A 22,286-nucleotide genomic window follows, 5' to 3' on the forward strand; every position below is an offset into this window, starting at 1 on the left:
CTGGTTTGCTTTAAGCTGACAGCGAGCAGGAGTGCTGTGCTCCCAGCAGAGCCAGGGGCTCCTCTTTCCTACCCAAAATTTCTGCCTGCATGGGGTCACCAGGTTCCCACAGCACACACTGGGAAAGGGGATGCAGCCATCCAAAAGGAAGGATCTTGCTGAATTGCATTAAATATAGTTTCTCTCTTGCTGGGAGAGCTCATGGGAATTCAGGCAGGGTCCTGCAAACTTGTGGATTTCAGGATTGGTAAATCTGGAGAAGAAACTACCCCTGCATGTAAGCCTGTAAAATCCTGAGAGAGCAGCGTGGCCATTGCAGAGGTTATTCAAAACTGAGTGCAGCAGTGGGGGGAAGCTTCACATACCACTTTGCTACATTTAATTTGATGTCAAATTGGTTGTTTAGTTTTTCCCTGCAAGAGACTCCACCTCCTTTCAAAGTCCCCTTAAAACCTGTTGAGATTTTATCCCAGTGCAACTCCTGCCTCGTGCTTAATAGTTGCACAGGGAAAGAAAACAGCAAATGTCCTCAGTCCCACTGCAGGGGATTCAGACACCTGGTGCTTTAGGAAACTGCTGCCCTGCCAAAGAGTTTCTACTTGGATTGAAGTGGGTTTTGGCTTCCATTTATGCTCTCTTGTCCCTAAAAGTAATCTAAAGGAAGACATCACTTGCTGCTGGCCTGGAAAACATCTTCCTTTCCCTTTTTTTTCTTCCTTTTTTAGAGGAAAAAGAAACTTGATGAAGAGAGTTGTTCTTCAGTTTTTTGCTCTTCAAGCATAGGTTAAAACGCCAGGGAAGAAGGAGGAGGCCCTTGGCATGGCTCATCTTCTCCTGGAACTGCATTGCATCACTTGGAAGACAGGAGGAGAGGACATGAGACAGCTCATCCTGATGTCCTTTTAACAGCACTTGGTTAAATGCATGGAAATTCATACACCAGCATCCACTGCAAGGAAATGAGCAGGTGCCAGAAGATTTTCTTCTACACTTACAAGAAGTGAAAAGCCATGGGCGTGTTTTCTGTTTTTAACGCCAGCGACGTTTCGCAGGCCGGCTCCCTGGAGAATGGCAGCAACTGGACAGCAGCAACCCAGTTCAGCCAGCCAGGCTGGAGGATTGCTCTGTGGGCCATCACCTACTCCTTCATCGTGGTCACATCCATCCTTGGCAACGCCACCATCATCTGGATTATTCTGGCTCACAGGAGGATGAGGACGGCAACCAATTACTTCATTGTTAACTTGGCCCTTTCGGACCTGCTGATGTCCGCCTTCAACACCATCTTCAATTTCATCTATGCCAGCCACAATGTCTGGTACTTTGGTGAGGAATTCTGCAGGTTTCAGAACTGGTTCCCCATCACTGCAGTGTTTGTGAGCATTTACTCCATGACAGCCGTGGCTGCAGAGAGGTAAGAGGCGAATGGAGAAGATGAGGTTCAAAAGGATCCCCTGTAAATGATGAAAAAATCATTGCAATAGTTTGGCCCCCAGTCTGTAAGGTGCCTTATCAGCAAAGTGGAAGGAGTGCCAGACTGTGGGGTTTGATGCTATTTATGGCATGATCCTCTAGTTTTTCCCCTGGTCTGAATCCCCTCCAAATCTGTAACAAGTGGAAGTGGCTGGTATTTTTGCTGTTCCCACATTATTGATCATAAATTGTTTCCCAGTCATCCTGAAAACCCTCCTGTGGCACTGTTGGGTTTTTTTAAACCATGAGACAGATATATCCAGAAAAAGGAGAACATGCTGCAGGCTGCTGAAACTATCAGCAGCCCTAATCCTGCTGTGAGTCCAGCAAACCACCAGAAATAATGGGAATTAGATTAGAAATGGCAGAGTCTGCTCCCCTGGTTCATTAGAATGACTTACTCTGAGAGGGAGGGAAGAAATTACAGTGATTCTGTTTGACTTCTGGGGCAATTGGGTATTTTCATAAAATTCACTTCCAATTGCCAAGTCACTTTTACTTAAGTTTTAATTTCTGGAGTCTGACTGTGTTTACAGCTCATTGCTAAATAGCACGAAGCTGTTTTTCCTTTTTACTAGAAAGTGGCCAAAAGCCTGTGGGAGTTTCCTCCCTTGAAGGCAATGCTGTGTGCAAGAAGCAGGGGAGGTTATTTCCCTTTAGGCTCTCTGCCCTCCTTCCTTCCTTCCATCCCTACTTCCCCTCTCTCTGCTGCAGCCTCACTGGCAAGGACTTCCCTGGGGCAGCCTGACCGGGTAAAATTCCATCATTCCTTTATCAAAGGAGTGAAATACCATCATTCCTTTATCAAAGGAGTGGAATACCGGCACTCCTTTATCAAAGGAGTGAGATAAAGGCACTCCTTTATCAAAGCCCTGCTGTTGACTTTACACCTTCCTTCAGGTTTCCCTGGGGGCAGCAGGGATCCAGCCTCCCCTGGAGCCCCCCCAAAAATCTTTTCTGCCTGAGCCACAGGAAGCAATCACAGACCAAGCACCCCGGATAAACAGGCTGGGAGAGGGAAAAGGGCTTTTCTCACGTGTAATGCCCGCTGAAAGCTGTGCAGGAGCTGGGGACAGGGCACAGGACGTGCCCTGCCGTGTTTGTCAGGCTGCAGTTGTCCAGATGGAAGCAAATCCCTATTTAGAACCAATGGCAGCTCAGTTTTAGACTCAAATACTCTTTTGCTGCTCCTGGCTGTAAATCAAGGGTTGTTGTTAGCTGCTATTTTTTACATGTTGTTTGACAAAGAATATTTTTAAAAAGCTGTTTCAGCCTGTTGTAACATCTTCTTACTCTTGTTCCTTAGGGATTTTTGGTGAAAGCACCTGTATAGCCAAAATCTCTTTAGTCATGTGGCACAGATCAGAAAGAGAACTTGGCACCTCTCTGCAAACCATATTTAGCTATTCTTTGGTTGGCCTTAAAATAGATCCTGACACTGTCTCCTGGAAACTCGACGCTTCCATTTATTGTTAAGAGAACTTATGTCCACTCCAGCCCCAGTGTTTAACTTCCATAAAAACAACATCTTCTGAAGTGGTTTATTTTAAGGAAGGAGGCTGAGAAGTGATAGCTCTAAGTCACTTTTGTCTGGGATGGAAAAGCCCCTGGTGGTATTGCTCACTGTCGGGTTTAGGATCCCTCCATTTCCCCATTCCCAGAGCAGCTGTTCCACTGCAGTGCTCGAGGCAGAAATGCAGCCTGATTGATCAGCTCCAGTTTCACACTCTGCTCAGCAAAGTCTCCTATGCCCTCACTGGAAAGTGCTCCAGAGGGTCCAAAATTCATCTTGTTTTGTCTACATGGATGAGGAGCAGAGAAAGTTTGTGGTCCCAGCATCCTGGGATGTCACAGGGCATTGAGAGAGGGCACAACAAGCATGAGCAGCAGGGAGCAAAGGCTGTGCTGCTGCAGCAAGAGGGGCCAGGAGATCTCAGCAGGTTTGCTAAATCTCCCAGCTTGCAGGAGCTCACCTAAAATCACAGCTTGCCACAGGGTGCACCCCTGGCAGTGGGAGCCTGCACCCAGCCCTCTAACACCTTTGATGGCTGCAGGGACAGCACAGTGGCTGGCATAATTGCTTCCCAGGATTTGCCATTCACTGAGGGTCACAGGTCATCATTTCAGACATTTCTGTGGGCAAATAATCTGGAGAATATCCACCAGTGGATTCCTCCCTGAGCAGACTGGAGCACTGTGTTACACTGCCTATGGCAAGCTGAGGAAAAGTGAGGTGACATGAGTATTTTATAGCTAAATAAGGCCCTGCACTGCTCACTGTGCTGCCTGTCCTGGGCAGAGCTCCCTACCAACAGCCTGGCTAAGAGACAGCACAATTTGTCAGATTTTTCCTATGAAAACCAGGAAGCAATGGGCATTTTGGCATTTTCCACCCTACTTTGCCTTTGTTGCAACCATGACAAAGAATGGGGACAGCATGACAAGAAATGCATAATTGATTGTGTACTCGTTACAACACCGTGCATTTCCACACAGGGAACTTAAAACCAGAGAGCTCCTGAGTAATCCAATAGTCAGATGTGCCTGAGGGCTCTGAGCAGGTGTGGGTGAAAGGGGCAGCCCTTCCCTGCTCTGCAAGCACAAGTGGCAGTCGCAGAGGCAGCAGCAGAGTTTTCCACAGCTCAAAATCAGTGGGGAAAAAATCAGGGTAAAGGATATTCAAGAGCCCAGCCTGCTCTTGTGCTAATAATGAAGCATCAGAGATGGACATAATCATGGAGGAGGAAAAAGCATCTTTGGCTGGGCTTTTGTTGGTAAGGCACTTGCAAAAATAACTTAAATAAAAGAGTGAGAATGCTTTTTACAATGGCCTGGAGTGACAGGATGGGGGGAATGGCTTCACACTGATGGAGTGAAGGGTTAGATGGGATATTGGGAGAAATCCTTCCCCTGTGAGGGAGGTCAGGCCTGGAACAGGGTGCCCAGAGAAGCTGTGGCTGCCCCTGGATCCCTGGAAGTGTCCAAGGCCAGGTTGGACAGGGCTTGGAGCAACCTGAGATAGTGAAAGGTGTCCTGCCCATGGCTGGGGATTTTAATAATCTTTAAGGTGCCTTCCAACCCCAAACCATTTTGGGATTCTATGAAAAATTCCATAAGGGGAATGCTTGCAAAGCCTGTCTGCAGAAGACATAAAGGGCTGCTCCCTCCTCACACCAGCAGCATCCACCCATGTGGGTTTAATAAATCCTGAGACTTGCAAATCTAAGACTTGCAATCATTCTCTCCAGAAAGGATTTAGTTCCTTATTATTTACAGCCTAGAACCTGTCAAAATGTCTATATTAATAAAGCTCACTCACTCCTGGTGAGTTTTTACACTTGCTGGGTTTGTTGTACAGATTGCCAGTCTCACTGTAAAAGCCCTGCACCTGTTGTTGCAGGTATGTGGCCATCATTCACCCCTTCAAGCCCAGGCTGTCTGCTGGAAGCACCAGAGTCATCATTGGGATCATCTGGCTGGTGGCATTTGGGCTTGCCTTCCCTCAGTGCTTCTATGCTGAGATCACCATGGACAATGGCACCATGAAATGCATCGTGGTCTGGCCGGATGATGTGGGATCCAAGCACCAGCTGGCGTAAGAGACACCATGAAACTCCCAATTCTGCCTAAAGTTAAGCAGGAAAATCATTTCAGCTCCAAACTGGCTGTGGGGAGTGCTGGGAGAGAGAGCAGCAGACTGTGGGGCTGGGGCAGCCCATCCAAACTCCATTGGAGCCAGATGTGCAAAAAGCTGCCAGGTGGTGGTGGTTCAGGGTCATCCTGAACCTGCCACCCTCCCCTGCTTTGAAAACTGGTTATAATGTCCAGAAACCATACAGACAGGTCTTGGGGAAATTAAGAGAAACCAGTGCAAAAATCTCTAAACAATCAGTAAATCCTGGTTTGAGAGGTTCTGGACTTTCTTCCTCTGTCAGGCAGGAGGAAAATGGGCATCTCTAATGCTGAGAAGCCACGTAATTAGTTAAAAATTATGCTGCTCATTGTGGGGGAAAAGGAAAATAAAACCTGGGAGCAGCATGTTTCAAACATCCCAAGGTTTTATAGACATATTTATCTGGGCACACATCTGCACTCCTGAGGGTTCCAAAAATCAGGGTAAAAAGCCCAGTCTGCTCTTGTGCTAATAATGAAGCATCAGAGATGGACATAATCATGGAGGAGGAAAAAGCATCTTTGGCTGGGCTTTTGTTGGTAAGGCACTTGCAAAAATAACTTAAATAAAAGAGCAAGAATGCTTTTTACAATGGCCTGGAGTGACAGGATGGGGGGAATGGCTTCACACTGATGGAGTGAAGGGTTAGATGGGATATTGGGAGAAATCCTTCCCTGTGAGGGTGGTCAGGCCTGGCACAGGGTGCACAGAGAAGCTGTGGCTGCCCCTGGATCCCTGGAAGTGTCCAAGGCCAGCTTGGACAGGGCTTGGAGCAACCTGGAACAGTGAAAGGTGTCCTGCCCATAGCTGGGGATTTTAATAATCTTTAAGGTGCCTTGCAAGCCCAAACCATTTTGGGATTCTATGAAAAATTCCCTAAGGGGAATGCTTGCAAGGCCTGTCTGCAGAAGACATAAAGGGCTGCTTCCTCCTCACACCAGCAGCACAGCATAATTACTAATGGAATTAGTTAAAAATTATGCTGCTCTTTGTGGGGGAAAAGGAAAATAAAACCTGAGAGCAGCATGTTTCAAACATCCCAAGGTTTTATAGACATATTTATCTGGGCACACATCTGCACTCCTGAGGGTTCCTGAGCCACACAGAGATTATTTCCTCCTGCCTGAAAGCAAGATTGTTCAAACAGATGAAACAGGCCATACCTTGCATTCAGGGGATCTCCTGGGATTACTCATCAGTCAGAGCACACCATGCACCTTTGAGAAATTTATCAAACAAAAAACATATAAATTTATACAAAGAAGCAATGGAAGAGATAGTGGAAAAGGAACAAATCAATTACCAAAGTGCAAACAGTTTTTCAAACCAAACCCCACTGTGAAGGCTCCATGCACATGGGACATTTTCCCTGCTCACTCTTCATCTCTGGCAGGCAGCTGGGTGCCTCCTCAATTTAGCTATTACCAAATTAACTGATTTTCACACTAATATGTGCCAAGTTCCATGACCTTTGTGTCATTTTGCCCCAGCTGCAGCATGTTCAGGCAGTGGTTGCCAGTTGTTCCCCGCTGAGCAAAGAGTAAAATCAGGCTCAGACCTCTCATGCTGGGTGATGTTCCTCCTCCTGGGGGCTCCTTTTTGGTACCCTCTGGTGCTTTTTGGGGAACAGTGTGCCAGGCTGCTGTGGATTGAGGAGGAGGGAGAATAGATAACCACAAATACATGAGTCACTGCTGACTATTCCCTTCAGATGAGAAGCATGAGGTTTATCTCTGCCACATCCATGGCATGGAAAGGATTCAGCTGAGTTCCCCAGCATGCTGACAAAGTCCTGTGGGCTGCAAAGGCTGGTCCTGAGTGTGGCAAATAGCAGGGCAGGTCCTTTCTGGGATCTCCAGCTGAAGAGCAGCAGCTCCTGACCACAATCCATCACTCACCAGCTCTCTCTCCCTGAACAGCCTCAGATCTGCAGGTTCTGGTATCTCTCCTAGAAAGGAAGAGGGGAACATTGCTCCCTAGAAATCAAACTGAGTGATGGGGTTGTTGGGACAGATGCCTGCAATGCAGACCATGGAGAAAAAGCCATGTGCAGCCATTCATACCAGGCCAAATAACAAGGAAAAGAAATATTAAAAAACCCAAAAAAAACCTAAAAAAAATTGAGAGCTGGGTTCCTGTGTTGACTGTGTGCCCTCTGAATCCTTTGCAGTTGAATAAACCCATCTTTCAAAATTTCTAGACTTCACAACATAGGAAAATCCTTTTCTGAAAGAAAGATGTGCATAATTATAACAGAAAGAAGTAAAAAAAGAAATATTAATAATAATTTTTAAAACCCCAAACAATGCACTACTGGCTGCCAGTGCCTGAAAAATATTGGCTATAAAGGATATAGAAGTTTAACCAGAGTAAAGAACCTTAACCACAGAGGAATTTTCTTCTGGTGACAGGTTAACTTTGCAGCAAAGTAGTAAAGCCACAAGACTGAGAGTTTCTTTTTACATGTGCTCAAACTCAGGCTCCCATCCTCCCTTGATGGGAACCCTAAAAGGGCTTTGCTGCACTCCACACACAGCATTAGACCTTCAAAAGAGGAACTGCTCTGAGCACAGCAGGAAAAAGTGGAAGACAGGCAGGGATGAACTGCCACATCTCACAAATATAATATTTTTCTCTATGCAGCCACCAGTGTGGTATTTGCAGCCACCCCAAGGAACAAACACCACTGCAGGCCCCAAACTCCATTCCAACAGCAAAGCTCTCATGTGAGGAGTGACCCCAGAGCCTGGTCAGACTGAGAAAAACCATTTGTACCCCCCCAGTCTCTTGGGGTCACTGCCAGCAGCGTGTGCCAGAGCCCTCCTGCCTAATCCTGCTCTTCACTGTGTTTATGTTAATTTGGCAGCTGCTGGAAGGGACTGAGCAGGTTGTTCCCTTCCCATAAATGGTGCTTGCTCAAACTGATCAGCCCCCAGCAGGAGGGAACCTGCAGAAGTCTGTGGGGTGGCACAGAAAGCTCGAAAGGGCTGAGGTTAAAATGCAGCAGAGGGGATGGGTGCCAGTGCCTCCAGCTGGAGCAGAGCCTGAGTGCCCTGCTGGGGGTGCTACTTTAACTCGGTGTGCTCACACAAACAAAACCAGCCAGTTACACAAACACAGGCAGCATCCCTCCCTCACCATCTGCATTTTGTGCACCCTGTTAGCAGCCAGATGCCTTCCACAGTCCCTGGTCTGCCTTTTTTTCATTGTTGTCACTGCTGCATTCGTGGAGTTACTCTATAGTTTCTGGACTATTCCTTTCCCATAACTGGGATTTAAGGGTTGTACTTTTACCACCATGTCTCTCTGTCCCTCCTGGCTGCAGGGGGATAGCAAAGCTCAGTGCAGGTGGCTCTGGACTGCAGCCCTCTGCCAAAAGATCAATGATGTTACTCTGCCTTGAAGGAGCAGGGACTCCAGCCCAAGGACCCCTCATCACACCACCAGAGAGATGAGATTTTGCTGCTTACAGAGGTCCCTGTAACAATAACTATAGGCAAAATTTCTTCTTTGTGGTTTCACTAATGGGAGCCAGCATACATATCCAAAAGACAATTTCTGAAAGAGCTCTGCAGGAGCCACACTGACTGTGAAAAACTGCTTGTTCTTCTCTTTCAGGTACCACATCGCCGTGATCGTGCTGATTTATTTACTGCCTTTGATGGTGATGTTTGTTGCATACAGCATTATAGGAGTCACTCTGTGGAGCAGCACAGCTCCAGGCAGCCACCTGAACAGAGTCCACTATGAGCACCAAGTTAATGCCAAAAAAAAGGTCAGAAGTGAAACTTAAGTATCATTACTCCCAGCACACCAGCCCTGCTGGCTCCAGTTCCAAAATGGAGCTGGTGTTCCATACAGAATCTTGTGGGATTGGGCTCAAAAGGTTCACAAAATATTTTGGGACCAGGGTAAAGGGACCCAAAACGCCTGCAAGTATAAAAAAAATGGTGATGGCATGCACCAGGCAGCCTTCAAGGAAGAAAGGCACACAGCAGCAGGCTGGCTGCCCACAGCCCTTAGAGAGTGAAGAGAATCCACACAGGATAAACCAGGGTGAAACTCTGGGCAGGATGGAGCAGTCTCAGTGTAAGAGCAGCAATCTCCTGTCCCTGCACATCTCCCTGGTGCAGCTCCAAGCAGTTCCTGTGCAGAGTGCACTCAGTACCCTGGGAAAGGTTTGCTTTAATCCCCGCCCTGTTCCATCACCAGGGCACTCCCTCCCTGCTCCAGTTTCCATGGCCAGGGCACTCCCTCCCTCCCTGCTCCCAGTTTGCATCACCAGGGCTCGTTTCTCTGCCACAGCAGTCCAGGTTTCTCTGCCACAGCAGTCCAGGTCTACATTCCATGCTCTGCACTTCGGGAGGGCAAACCAGGCTCAAAGTGACACCAGCACTCCCCACTGCCCCAGCAAGCCAAATCACCCAGAGCCCAGGAATAATCCCCTTGGCTTTGTTTTCCTAGTTTGTGAAGACCATGGTGGTAGTGGTGATCATTTTTGCTGTCTGCTGGCTGCCCTATCACATCTATTTCATCCTGGGGAGCTTCAAGGAAGACATCTACCAGCAGAAATACATTCAGCAGGTGTATCTGGCAGTCTTCCTTCTTGCCATGAGCTCGACAATGTACAACCCCATCATCTACTGCTGCCTGAACCAGAGGTGAGCCAGTGTGAGCATGTGTGCACAGAGAAAACTAAAATCTCAGCCTGAAAAAAGCATAAATCTCTGGAGTGAGAACAGCTGTGATTTTCAACTGCAGTCTTTAGGCCAACGAGACAACTTAACTTACCCTGTGCTGATAATGTGAGATGGGATAAACTCTGAGCTTTTAACTCAGCCTGTAGCATTTTCTGTCTCTGAGTAAAGCACAGGCAGCAGGCACAGGATCAGCACAGCCACATTTGCCCCCGTTTCCACACACAGCCCATCCTGCTCCCAAGGGAGGGATCTGCAATCCCTGCACTGCATCTGCTGAGCTAATGCTGGGCTGGCTCAGCCTCCTGCCCTTCCCAGGCCAGCCCCAGCACAGCCCTGGGCTCACCCCACGGGTGGGAAGCAGGAGCAGCCCACGGTGGCTGTGGAGGTGCCGTGGGGAGGTGTCACCACGAGGGAGCAGCTGGGGGAGCACATCCCCAGCGTGCCAAGAGATGTCCCTCTTGCTCTGTGCTGCAGAGCACAGGGAGCTGCTCGGGCTGCCCGCGGATCTCCGTGCTAAATCCCGCATCCACAGCCCCCCCAGCCCTCCCCAGGCTCGCTGTGAGCTTCAAAGGTAATAAATGGTTATCAGCACAGGCCCTGAGCAGCGTCACTGGGGCTGCAGCAGGCAGTGCTTAACTCCAGTGATGCTGCAAGGCTCGCTCCTGTGAGCTGGCTAAAGAAGAGTTTTGCAGCCCATTCACCCAAACTGCATTTAACACGAAACACACAAACATGTCCTCCCCCTCCTCTCTCAGAAAGCAGCTTCCTCATTTAATTATTAATAGGGTTTTTTTTAAAAGCTCCCAGTGGGTAAACACATGTATTTTTCTCAACTGTTCTGTGTCCCACAAATGCAGTTACCAGCACGGCCAGCATCATCTACTGAGCACATCAAACTCCCTGCCATTTCACTGATCTTATAGGTTTACTTAAATACAGGGAAATCTGTGTCCCACAAATGCAGTTATCAGCATGGCCAGCACCATCTACTGAGCATATCAAACCCCCTGTCATTTCACTGATCATGTATGTTAACTTAAAATACAGGGAAATCTGATCAGAAACTCCTAGTGCACCTCCCTCCATGCTTTCATGCATTTGGCTTTTCACCTCATTCCTTTGATTTCAGTAGAAATATTTATTTCCATAATCATTCACAGGTAGGACCAAGCCATGAGTTTTTTCATCCTCTGCACAATTAGAAAGATCATTTCACCACTTAATTGCTTTTCTCCCTTTGCCAGGTTTCGCTCTGGATTCAAGCTGGCCTTCCGGTGGTGTCCCTGCATAAAAGCAACTGAAAAAGACAAACTTAAACTTATGTCCCCATCTCTCTACCAGACAACCCTCAGGAAGTCAAGAACAACAAGTTTCAACACAGAAACTCAGCTGAATGAGAAAGAGAAGACATCCTTTACCCTCACCCAATTAACACTCTGATTTCCTGCTCCTGGTTCTGGCTCCATCCCATACACCAAGCCAAGGCAGCAGATCTGCAGAAGCCTGAAAATCAGGTCTTTTTCTCTGGAGCAACTCTTTCCTACAGGTCTTCTTTAGATGCCATCAGCATTGAAGGCAGCATGTTGATAACACATCCATGTAGGTCCAAGCTGCAGGTACAAGTTTAGCCCTCCCTTACATCAACAACTGCAATACAGAACAGACATCAGGCCCAGGAGGCCAAAGAATCAGGAAAGCAGATCTGAGGCAGTGCCAATCAGGAGAATATAAATTCTCTTCTACATTGTGATCTCCTGATTTCTGTTCCACCAGGACATTTGAATTCAGGAAAGAGGCAGTGGAGCAGAAAGGCTGGGGCTCACGTGGCCCAGTGGGATGGACCCTGGGGCTGTGTGGGCAGCCAAGCCCCAGGGCTCAGCAGCCCCAAGGCACTGTGGACCAAAGCCTGTTTACAACAAAGGCAAACACTAACACACCCAGACTGAAAAATCCAGCCTGCCCTCAAAATTTTCTGCATTCTGGGATTTTCATGCCTGCAATTTCACCAGCAGAAACATGTTGTCATTAGATTTCTATAACCCTTGTCCCAAAATATGATGTTGGTTTCCTATTAAACCATGCTAAAGTGATTTCTCTTTCACATTAACTGTGGTGCCTAATTTGGAGAGTGCCTAATTTCTGAGAGGCTCTCAGAAGAGTCAGTAGCCAGGGATGGCCACTGGCTTGGTCAGGGCTCATGGGTCCAATCAGGATCCACTTTCTTTACATCATTTTAGCCCTAACAGCAGTGGTCCATTGCTGTCTTTTCCCAGATAGTCCCTTCACCTCCCTTTCCAGACTTACCCCATATTTATCCTCACTGCTCTTCCCAGGTATGAAAATAAAAGCTGGAATATGTCATCTTCCCAGCCTGAGGCATTATGTGCAGGCACACAAACCAGGAGAAGCTGAAATATAAACATTATGTAAAAGTAATACAGCATTTAATAATGGTGTGATTCACCTCTCATGACAGGTTTGTAAATAATATCACAGAGCCATACCTTATCAACTAAAAAGCTCCTGTGAGGTTGACAAGATCCAGTTATTTGAAATATTCTGCTTTGCTCAGTGAAAGCCAAACTACAAAGTGCTGCCAGGCTTAAATTCTGCAGTAAATCCAGAGAAAGCATTCATGGCTTGAACTAAAGAGTACTCAGGGATACGATTTTCCCAAGCCTGCTCCAATACAGGTATGAGATATATGTTCTTCACTTCTCCACCTCCCTGGCCCTGTGGAGAACAATTATTTCAACAAACTTGTCCCACAGTTTGGACAAGAGAGCCCAGGTTCCTCTGAAAAGGTTCACAATTTTAAATCATTCCAGTCCACCTGGCCAGCCCTCTCCCCAGGCCAGCCTGCTCTTCCCACAGCTGCCCTGCTGGAGTGTGTGCTGGGCAGAGGGAGAGCAGCAAGAGGCATTTACCAATTTTTGGTGGCATTTAGGCCAGCCACCAAAAATTGGTAAATGTCACCAAGTCACTCTGCCAGTGGGACTGAAAACCCTTTGGGAGGGATGCTCTGCCAGGCACACATGGCTGGGACCAGGCAGAGACTCCTGCTCTGGGGAACTGAAGGACAGCTACTCACAGAGCTCAGTATCTGATATATGTGAGCTGCACTCCCCCTGCCCAGCTGCTGTGAGTCTAAGGCCTTTAAACTCTGCAGCTTTCTAATGCAGAGCTTTTTAGATTAAACAGGCCTATCCTGAGCATCCCAGCTTCCCCCTCCCTCTTCCATCACACCTGAACATCCAGCCAGAGCCTGTTCCAGGTGCCCCAGAGTCACACACGTGCTGCCAGTGCATCCCTGTGCAGTCCCTGGCTGGCACTGATGTTTTCTGACACTCGAGGCATCTCTTTCTCTTGTTGAGAGCAGAAAGCAGAGGATGATTTCTTCAGGTTGCAAAAGGAATTCTCTGTGCCCTGGTGGACTCACAGTGCAGATCCTGAGGTTTTATCCCATAGAAACAGCTACAGTTAAGGAAGCAGAGATGCTCCAAGCCCTTGTTACACGGCAGGCCTCGTTATTCCTGTGATACATGAGTCATGCCCCATGGTAAGTACATGCAATTCTCCATTAATAAATATAGACAGGGTTAAATGCCACACAGCAGTAAAGACCTCCAGGTTGGCAATAAATCCCTCCCCTGCATGTTCACTTGTGCTCTAAGTAGCAAAGAGTCCCTGCAGTCAGTAAAGAAAAACACTTTGAAGAATCTCATTTTTATGGCAAAGGAATGAACAAAAAGCACAGAACGGGGTTCAGAAGTTCAGAAACACTTTATTTTGCCTTCTGCTATTTTCTTAAGAAAACAAAACAAAACAAGGTCTGCTTGTTTTAAAACCCATTCAAAAGGCTTCTGAGAGAACCCCAGAGGAGTAAGGAGCAGATGACATTACAACAGTGGTATGCAAATGGTCTTTTCCCCAGGAAATATAAGATTCTTGTGTTCATATTGCAGTAATTACAGCTTAACAGTTAAGAGGACTGTGATTTTATTCACCAAGCCTAAAAGCTTTAAGAAAGACATCTCAGTCATTGATTGGGTAACATTGGAGACATTTCTTCAGACAGTTATAGCTTGTGATTCACTTGGAACAGTTTCCTAGGGGTAAGAAGTAGTCTGGAAATGGAAATCCCACCATGTCTCCCTTTGGAAAAGAACTGCCATTCTTGTCTTACCAAGCACATCAACTATGGTCCACGGTAGGAAAAGTTAGAAACACAAACTCACTCCCTATTTGTTATGAGCTGGATCCAATAAACAAAACGACCTATGCCAGCATCTCCAAAATCCACAGTCACCCTGAGACCAAGTTTAACTTCCACTTCTCCTTCACCCTCTATCCTGCTCTGAGCCTGGCCCTCAGGTGCCAAAGAGCTCCAGAGCCAGGTCCCCAGGCATGGCTCACACCACCCCTACAGCACTGCCGGCGGCAGGCACAAGATCTGCAAACCTCCAAGCAATTCAAATGCAACGTGTCCCCTGTGCCCAAAAAAGTTTCTCACCTTCTTCTGTCTCCTGTTTGGGGTCATAGCTGCACATCAAGGCTGTCAGAGACTATTCAAGCTGTAACATAAAACGTGTTATTGGAGAAGCACAGCTTTAGTGTACGCAATAGGGGCTTTCATCTAGCACAGCCCCATCACAGGCTGTGCCAGCCAGGGCTGCAGAGCACCTGACACCGGGACTGAGCCGGCGTTAACCCTACACACACAGGGAGCTCACCAGTCCCTCACAGCCTAGTGAAACCACACCGCCCTCAGTGCAGCACCCCAAGGCTTTCCTGCAGCACAGATCCCCCTGCACAAGACAGGGGCACCCAGACAAGCCACAGGGCCCCTAAGATTTGGGCGCTGTCAGCGCTGTGCCTCTGCTGAACTACGTTAGGAAACACGAGGCACGGGGACCTGTGTGAATCTGACCCCGAATGCCCGGGAATAAAAACACACACACAAAACACAGGCACCACTGGGATTAGGTTGCAGCTCTCCCTACACAATAGCTCTTCCCAAAGCACTAAGCCACCAGCCAACAGCACCTCTTCCAGAAAGAACCACTAAACACCAGTTAACGCACATCAAAAAAGTTTAATATTTTCACAAGTATCACGTAACACTAGTACCGGAGCTACTAGTGTGCAAAGTAAAAAGACCCTCTACCTTTGCAAAACCAGTTAGGCATGCAATTTTTCAGGTAGACACACACTTAAAGCTGCAATGACTGTTTGTGACTTACAGGTTACTTTACAACATTCACTCACGGTGCACCATAATGCATATTGAAATGTTATCGATAGGTAGGGGCAATCCAAATCTTAGGGAGTGGAACGAGAGCAGAGAAGAGCAGCCTGCAAATCTCCATCTACTTTCTGCAGGAAAAGGCAGCAGGGAAAACCATGTGGACATCTCAAATTCATTTTTGGTAGAAGAGTGGGAATTAAGGACTAACTGTGTGGTCTCCCTCCTTGCAGAAAGTGGCATGACTTACAAATGTTACTCAAGATGTACCTTCCTAACTGCTTCTCAATTTAAGTGATGGAAATATAATAATGGCATTGACTGGACAGAGGACAGGGTACACCATGTGTAAATGATCTGCTGTTGCCTTCATCCTTCAAATAAGCTGCACCCAATTTTGGCTTTTTGGGTTGTTTACGCACCCAGCTCCTCAAAGGCAAGATCAAAACACAAGATCAAACCTTCCTCTTCCTTTCTGTGCACTAACTCTGGCTGGGTGTCTGTGTTCTGAGTGACTGCTGGACAGCATTACAGATTAAAGCTCTGTGTGGAAGCAAATACCCATTTAAGGCGAGAGACGGAAGCAGGCGCATCCGGGGGACGCGGCTGAGCTGCAGGTTTGGTGGAAGGGCAGCTGCAGTGCCCCGACCTAGACTAACAAGAAGAGACAGGAACTATTTTCTCTAAGAACCCTTTGACAGAAGAACACAGCACAGCCGTGTAGGGAGCACAGATCTATCGAATTGGCAGGTCTGGAGATTTGGATTACCCCAGTCACCAACCTCTCTTTAGGGATTTCTCGCCAAAACGTGACGGATTTCGCCCAGGAACACAACACTACTCACAGAAGCAATGGGGAATACCAGTGGAACCAGGTCTGTGGGACAAGGGTGTTTACTTTCACCATGACAGGAGGCATCAAGGAAGCGAGTAAGTCGTGGTGTCAAGTCCCACTACAGAGTTACGTGCGTGCACGGTGCTGACACACCAAAATGTTTTCACAACCGCTTGAGACGAAACAACAGCAGGTAGATAATGCAGGAGGGAACTGTTGCTTCCCCTTCACTTAAAAGCATCAACACCCAGCTCTGGTGGTCAGCGTGCTGGCAGTGTGCTTAACAGGGATGCTGCAAAGAACACATTTGGTACGATGCAACGGGAGCTCTCAACGCACATCACTTGGGGGCAATTTCGTCTCAGACAACAACTGATTTTTGACAACTGCAGAAATTATAGACTGTTTTTTTTTTTCCATGACCTACAGATGGGGAAGGTACCAACAAGGTGAGTAAGAAACATGCAGATTGGGGTCCAGAAACAGGAGATTATTAAGAGCACACATTCTATCTTGTATCCTATTTTTTTTTTATGTCATTAGTTGTAATTTTTTTTTTCCCCCGATAAAGCAGTGAGTTCTGAGTTTTTTACCAGTTCTGACTATGCAGTCGCTGCTTTATGAGAAACACAAGACAGAATTGAGGCCAGGGTTGTGGAGTTCAGTTCTGCTCAGCCTCACGAAGCCTGCATCCCACGGCTGTGATGAGCGCTGCCCCTTTCCCGCTGCCGTCCTCCGACAGCAGGAAGGTCACGTCGCAGTTGGGTGCCAGGTCTTTGACTGTTTGGTGCATGATCCTCGAGAAGCTGTGAAAGCAAACAAGGGCAGTGAGTGAGGAAGGTCCTGCAGCAACTGTGGAGCACTGCCATGGGCATTTGTGGCCCCTTTCATCAGGCTAAGAAGTAAAATGTTGGAAACCAGGGTGGATTTGAAACCTGGGAGCAGTAGGAGTTACAGGAAAAAAGCCCTTGCATCCCAGCCCCGCCTGTTTTGTGTGAGGTTAACTGGGATCACTAATCCACAGCAAAGGGAAAAGAGCAGACCACATAAGTCCTCTCCTTCCCACCCATCTTCCTTCATGCACACTAGTTCTCTTCTGCTCCTGCCCCCAGCTCTTTTAGACTCCTGCCCTCACCTGCATTGCTCTGCAGCAGCCCTTCTCCGCTGGACACTGAACAGAGACATCCTCCAAAGAGGCACCAGGCATTTCAGCACTGCTCTGTCATTGCCTATCCAGAGCCAAGAGATCCCTTCCTTGCTACAGAGCTTCCAACTCACTCGGCAAGCTGTGTCCCCTGCAGTTTGTCACCACCCCAAGAATCTTTCACAAGCCATTCTTGATCCTCTCATTGCCCTTCAGAAAGCCCTGAGCCCCCTGATTAAGACATTTTTTCCCCTGGCTCTTATCCCAGCAAGTGAGAGAGTCCAGTTGGGAGCATCAGGAGAAAGGACACACACACAAGGCACAAACAAAAGCTGAGAAGGCAAACACTCACTGTGGGTGGAGTTTGTAGAGAGTTCCATCCACACCAACCGTTATCTCCAGGCGCTCCAACCCTCTGTTCTCCCTAATTTTATCTACAATGGCAGCCATTCCAGCCCCACAGAGCTGGGCTGCTCGCCTCGACACCGCCCCGCAGACTGTCTTGACGATGATGCTGTCGTCGCAGGTGCTGTTGAGCCCTAGCTGCTGGAGGATGGTTCTCACCTGCAGCAAGGCTAACCTGTCACTGTGGGAGGAGAACACCGTGTCACAGCTTTCCCTCAGTCAAGCCATAAACCCCACAGCACTGATGGTGCACCCAGCCCAGGCAGCAGCCTCTCCTGACAGCACAAGTGACCCCAGGGAAGGGAAATTCAGTCACCCCTGCACTGTGCTGCAGGGCAGGACAGGGGGGCAAGCAGCAACACAGGCTCCAAGTCCAGCTCTGCACTGCCTCCCCTTCTCTTTTCTTACCATGGGGCACTCCAGGAAAATACTTTTAGCAGTGACCTTGGGGTGTTTTTCCCCCATGAAGCCTCAGAGATTGCTTTAAAATACAGAGTCCAAGCAATAAAAGCACAAAAACATGCAGTAAGCAGTGCTCACTCAGCTAGTGCTCATTCAATTCCACAACTGCAGCTAAACACACACAAGGGGCCCAGGAAAATGGCTTGATTTCCAAACAAGGAAATAAAATGATAGCATCAGGGAATCCTTGACAGCCCTTCCCAGGGTTTAGAAGTGAGCATTGCTAGAAATTCAGCTGATATTGTAAAGAATCCTCCTGCACACACACACAGGCTGAAACCCAAATTCTCTCCAGAGAAGCAAGCAATGCTCTCCAGCTCTCCTTCCCATCCAGCAGCATCACCAGATGAACACTACTACACTATTTCACCTCCCCTGCAGTGCTCTTACCTCTCAATCTGAGAAAGGAACTTGGTTTCAAAGATATGCCTGGTCTTCAGTGTCTCTGAAATCTGGCCTCGGAACAGGAAACCCCGTTTGGTGAAGTCGATCAAAATATTGCGAACTATTTCCCCCAGGTACATCCCACTGATCATTTTCTCATACCTGCAAGCAAAGACAGCAGTCCAGCTCAGAGGGAGCCTACCCATGTTTGCAAAGGCAGCATCATTATCAGCCAGGTGTCCTGTGCACAGAGGGCTGCAGGTACCAGGGCCAAGCATCACTCCTGGGACTCTCCTTATCCTGTGCTAGACAGAGGTCTGCAGGTAGAAGAGATTTCCTCTCTCTACCCTGAGGCAAGACTGGAAGTGGGAAACTTGGGTCCTGTGTGCAGAGTTGGAGGCTGAGAGGGGTTCAAGACAGTTTTGGGACAACTGGTTGCCTATTGGAAACCAGGTGCTTGAATTAACTGAGGAGCATAAACCAACCCTGGACCACCAGATTGCCAACTTGCAGGTCAGTGGTCCTGTGAGCACGCTGGATATGGTTTTTCCCATCCTTTATCTTGCACAGGGATGGTTTTTAAGCACAGGACTCCCTTTAAAACACTGCATTTGCAGTGACTGTGGTTTCCCTGTAATTTTGCTGTATGGAGCCACTGAGCTTTTTCTGTCAGAAGGTCTCAGCTATGTTTTGCTCTCCATCCTCTCCTGCTTTGAATGGAGCATTTTGGGGTCTGTAAGTTGTGTCCTTACCAACAAGAACTGAACAGCCCAATTTCCTGAGAAGGGCATTCAGTGATGCATCCTTTATTTCACCTCCTGAAGCTCCACAGCAGGGTTTGTGCCCTGGACTGAGCAGAGCCCAGCACGCCATCCTGCTGGAAGCAGGCCATGCAGTCCATTTAATACCCTGAGCTCTCTCAAGCTTGTACCCGCTTGTACCCAGCAAGTGTCCTCCCTCCTGAGTGCCTATCTCTGGAATAAATTATTCCCCTGGCAGTCTCCAGTACTGCCTTTGGCTGCTTACTCCATGCCAACTCTGCTGCAGCATCAGGCTCGCTCCACGTCTGCCCCTCTGGGTCTGTTTGAGCCTCAGCTTCTAAAGAGCTTCCCGTGGGACTTGCCAGCTTGTCTGTATTCCTCAGGTTTTTGTGGGCAGATTTATTCTAGTCACAAAATCTTTTTAAAAGCTCCTGGCATCAAAGCACTGCTGCAAAGAAATGATGAAAGTTTGTAGTCCTAGCAAGCAACAGTCTCAGACCAGTTTTATCAGTGCTAGGTACTGGGTACACCTCCTTGTCAAGTTTTTCTTGAAGAGGACAGGGAAGCACTTGCCCAAACAAAAGCTGGGCCCCAAAAAGGGGACCAAACTCCAGAAGCAAGAAAGGCAGGCCCTCTAACATGACCTATCCCATCCAGAAAATTGTCTGAAACAAGAGCTGGCTGCAACTGCTTGAGAGCTCCTGACTGCTTTCCAGTGAGCAGCTCCAAGCTTTAACCACGCCAGCTGGTGTGAGTTCAGGACTGCCACAGGCACAGCCCTCTACAAAGAGAGTTCATCTAAAAGAGATTAACCTGAGACCCAGAGAAAAAGAATGACTAGCCATCTTATCCCCCTCCATACAGCACAGGATGAGAAGAAAAAGGGTCACTTCATAATTTCAAGACTTTTGAAGTCCTCACCAAAAGCCCTGCTGTGGAGTCCCCATGGCAGCAAATAAGTCACAAAAAAACAGTGTCCAGGAAAAGCACAGAAAGGGGAGATCCCACAGGATAGCAGGACTGCAGTCATTTTCCACTCTCAACCTCTCTTTTCTCAGCTGGGAGAAACCAGTTCTGAATTAAAAGCACTTAAGGCAGCCTGGCTGACAGGCCCAGCACCCATTTGTGCTGCAGTACCTCTGCTTGCCAGCATTCAGGGAGAAGTCATCGACTGCTTTGTCATATATTGTCCTGATGTCGTCCAGGCAGCCGTTGTCCCCGAAGGCTCCCCACTCCGTGTTCACACACATCCTGCCCTGCTCACCATCCACCATCTCTATGTTCCTCATCTCCTCCATGTAACAGGCATTGCTGCCCGTTCCTGAAACAAACAAACACTCAGGTTATCTTTGGTTGGAACAAAACAATGCTAAAGCCACACCTGACAAACCTTCTGGTGGATCTTGAATGTGGTTCTTTCTGAAAGAAGTAGTTGAATCATCATATGAAACACCACAAAAAAACCCAAACCCCGACTCTTCAACAGCCCTAAACTGAAGGAGAACAGGACTCCTGTGGTGCATTGCTCAGGGAGACTCAGAGAGGAAGCTCACCCAGGCCAGCTGGGCTGAGGGTCCCACACTGCAGGGAGGAAGAGCAGGGCAGCCCTTTCAGCACACAAAACCTCACACACTTCTGAGCCCAAAACCTCAGGAAGCAGACAGCTGGATTTTGCAATTGGGAACACCTTCCACAAAGCCCACACATCCACAGAATTCAGGGGAAAATATGCTGAACTGGAAACCTCAGCAAGTTCTGAGGCAGCAGGGGTTTTACCAGCTGATTGCTTGGGAGGTTTTCTGATTTTAATTGCTCATTTTCTCCAGCAGGAAGGTTACTTCCAAGTTGAGATGAGGCCATATGTGATATTTCTTCAAAAATGATCCTAAGGAGTGTGGCAAAGTGCTCCACATACACAGAGGTCTTTAGGGAGAAAAGCTTTATTAGTAAAGAGAGGCAGCTTTAGCTGCTACCAGGGCAAAAGTTCTCTTGAAGTTACTTAAACTCTCATCAAATCCTGCATCCCAGATGATATACCAGTTGCTACAGCACGTCTGTTTTCCTTTGCTATGTTTTTAGGGAATTACATCAATACAGTCTGAGCTAAAATAGATCCTCCCACAGTACTCCCCTGCTGCAGGAGAGCTGAGCCCCAGCACAGGGCTTGGCAGGGGGAATGTCTGGGTTTGCAGGCTGAGAGCCAGGTTTGCAGGAGCAAACCAGAGCAAACCCAACTGTAGATTGCCAGCAGTGCCCAGGCTCCCTCAGGTGCTGTCAGCCAGGCAGGGCAGAGGGAGCTGTCAGAGCCTGGGGCTCTCGTTCCCATTATCCCAGCGGTGCCCAGGCCCCTGTGACAGGCTGCTCTGCACACAGACACGCTGGCTGCACAGCAGCTCTGGCAGGGCTGCAGTGGACAGTCCCCAGGGGGTGTGTGAGCACCCCAAGGACACGCTGTCCTTCCTGCAGGGAGCTCTGGTTCCTGCAAACAGCCACCATGGAGCTGCTCAGGCACGGCTTCCTACCCACACTGCACCCTGCTGACTCATCCTGGACACTTTCCAGCTGTCTGCAGGAGAAATTGGTGGGGTTTGATTTTCCTACAAGCCACCTTCCAACTGAGAGCACTCCTAAAGCTTGCAGGTGCCTTGTCCCCTTCCCTCCCATGGAAAACTCATTCCTCTGGAGAGCTCTGGGAATTCATCACTGCCCCATGACTCAGGCTGCCCAAGCGTGGCATTTGCAAAGGCAGCAGCCCATGGAATTCCTTCAGCTGTCTCACTGCTGGTAAGGGAGCTGTGTCACTGTGCTCAGGCTGTCACAGCTCTCCAGCATATGCCATCTGGGAATTGTGGCTGCACTCTGCAGCTTTATTCTGAGAGACCACTTGTCGCCCTGATTTTTTAAGATTTTCTAAGCTTTCTGATGTTTACGATCTTGTAACAAATTTTTTCACATACTTTTTGTAAATAACTTATAGTTTTGCATTCTTTTATAGAAAAGGAAAAATTTGATTGACTGTTTGTCCAGTGTCATTGGAGAGGTGGCACTTTCACCCTCCAATCCACTGTCACTTCTGAAAATCTATAAATGTTAGAGTCAGAAAAGAAACTTCCCTTTTTTCACCTTGAAAACAGCAGTGTGAACACATTGTGTTGTTTTGTGTCCTCTATTGACAACCACTGGCTTGAAGAAAGCTGTGGGCCA

General features: G+C 48.1%; 2 protein-coding genes across 2 annotated transcripts in view; one reads left to right on the forward strand and one right to left on the reverse strand.

Annotated features, from left to right (window-relative positions):
* Positions 1-995: 995 nt before the first annotated feature.
* On the forward strand, positions 996-11,286 carry TACR2 (tachykinin receptor 2). Its single transcript, XM_054637509.2, has 5 exons — positions 996-1,414; positions 4,874-5,068; positions 8,765-8,921; positions 9,611-9,807; positions 11,091-11,286. Exons 1-5 carry the CDS (start codon positions 1,011-1,013, stop codon positions 11,284-11,286), a joined length of 1,149 nt encoding a protein of 382 aa, XP_054493484.2. The 5' UTR covers positions 996-1,010.
* Positions 11,287-13,610: 2,324 nt separating this feature from the next.
* LOC129122953 (hexokinase-1) overlaps positions 13,611-22,286 on the reverse strand; it is a 39,233-nt gene continuing 30,557 nt past the window's right edge. The window contains exons 15-18 of the mRNA XM_054637092.2: positions 20,220-20,403; positions 18,328-18,483; positions 17,423-17,656; positions 13,611-16,732 (exon numbers count right to left, since the gene is read on the reverse strand). Coding sequence (XP_054493067.1) covers positions 16,588-16,732; positions 17,423-17,656; positions 18,328-18,483; positions 20,220-20,403 — 719 coding nt within the window. The 3' untranslated portion in view covers positions 13,611-16,587. The remainder of the gene's footprint in view (positions 16,733-17,422; positions 17,657-18,327; positions 18,484-20,219; positions 20,404-22,286) is intronic.

The sequence above is a fragment of the Agelaius phoeniceus genome, chromosome 9, assembly GCF_051311805.1.
Source record: "Agelaius phoeniceus isolate bAgePho1 chromosome 9, bAgePho1.hap1, whole genome shotgun sequence".
Taxonomy (NCBI): Eukaryota; Metazoa; Chordata; class Aves; order Passeriformes; family Icteridae; genus Agelaius; species Agelaius phoeniceus.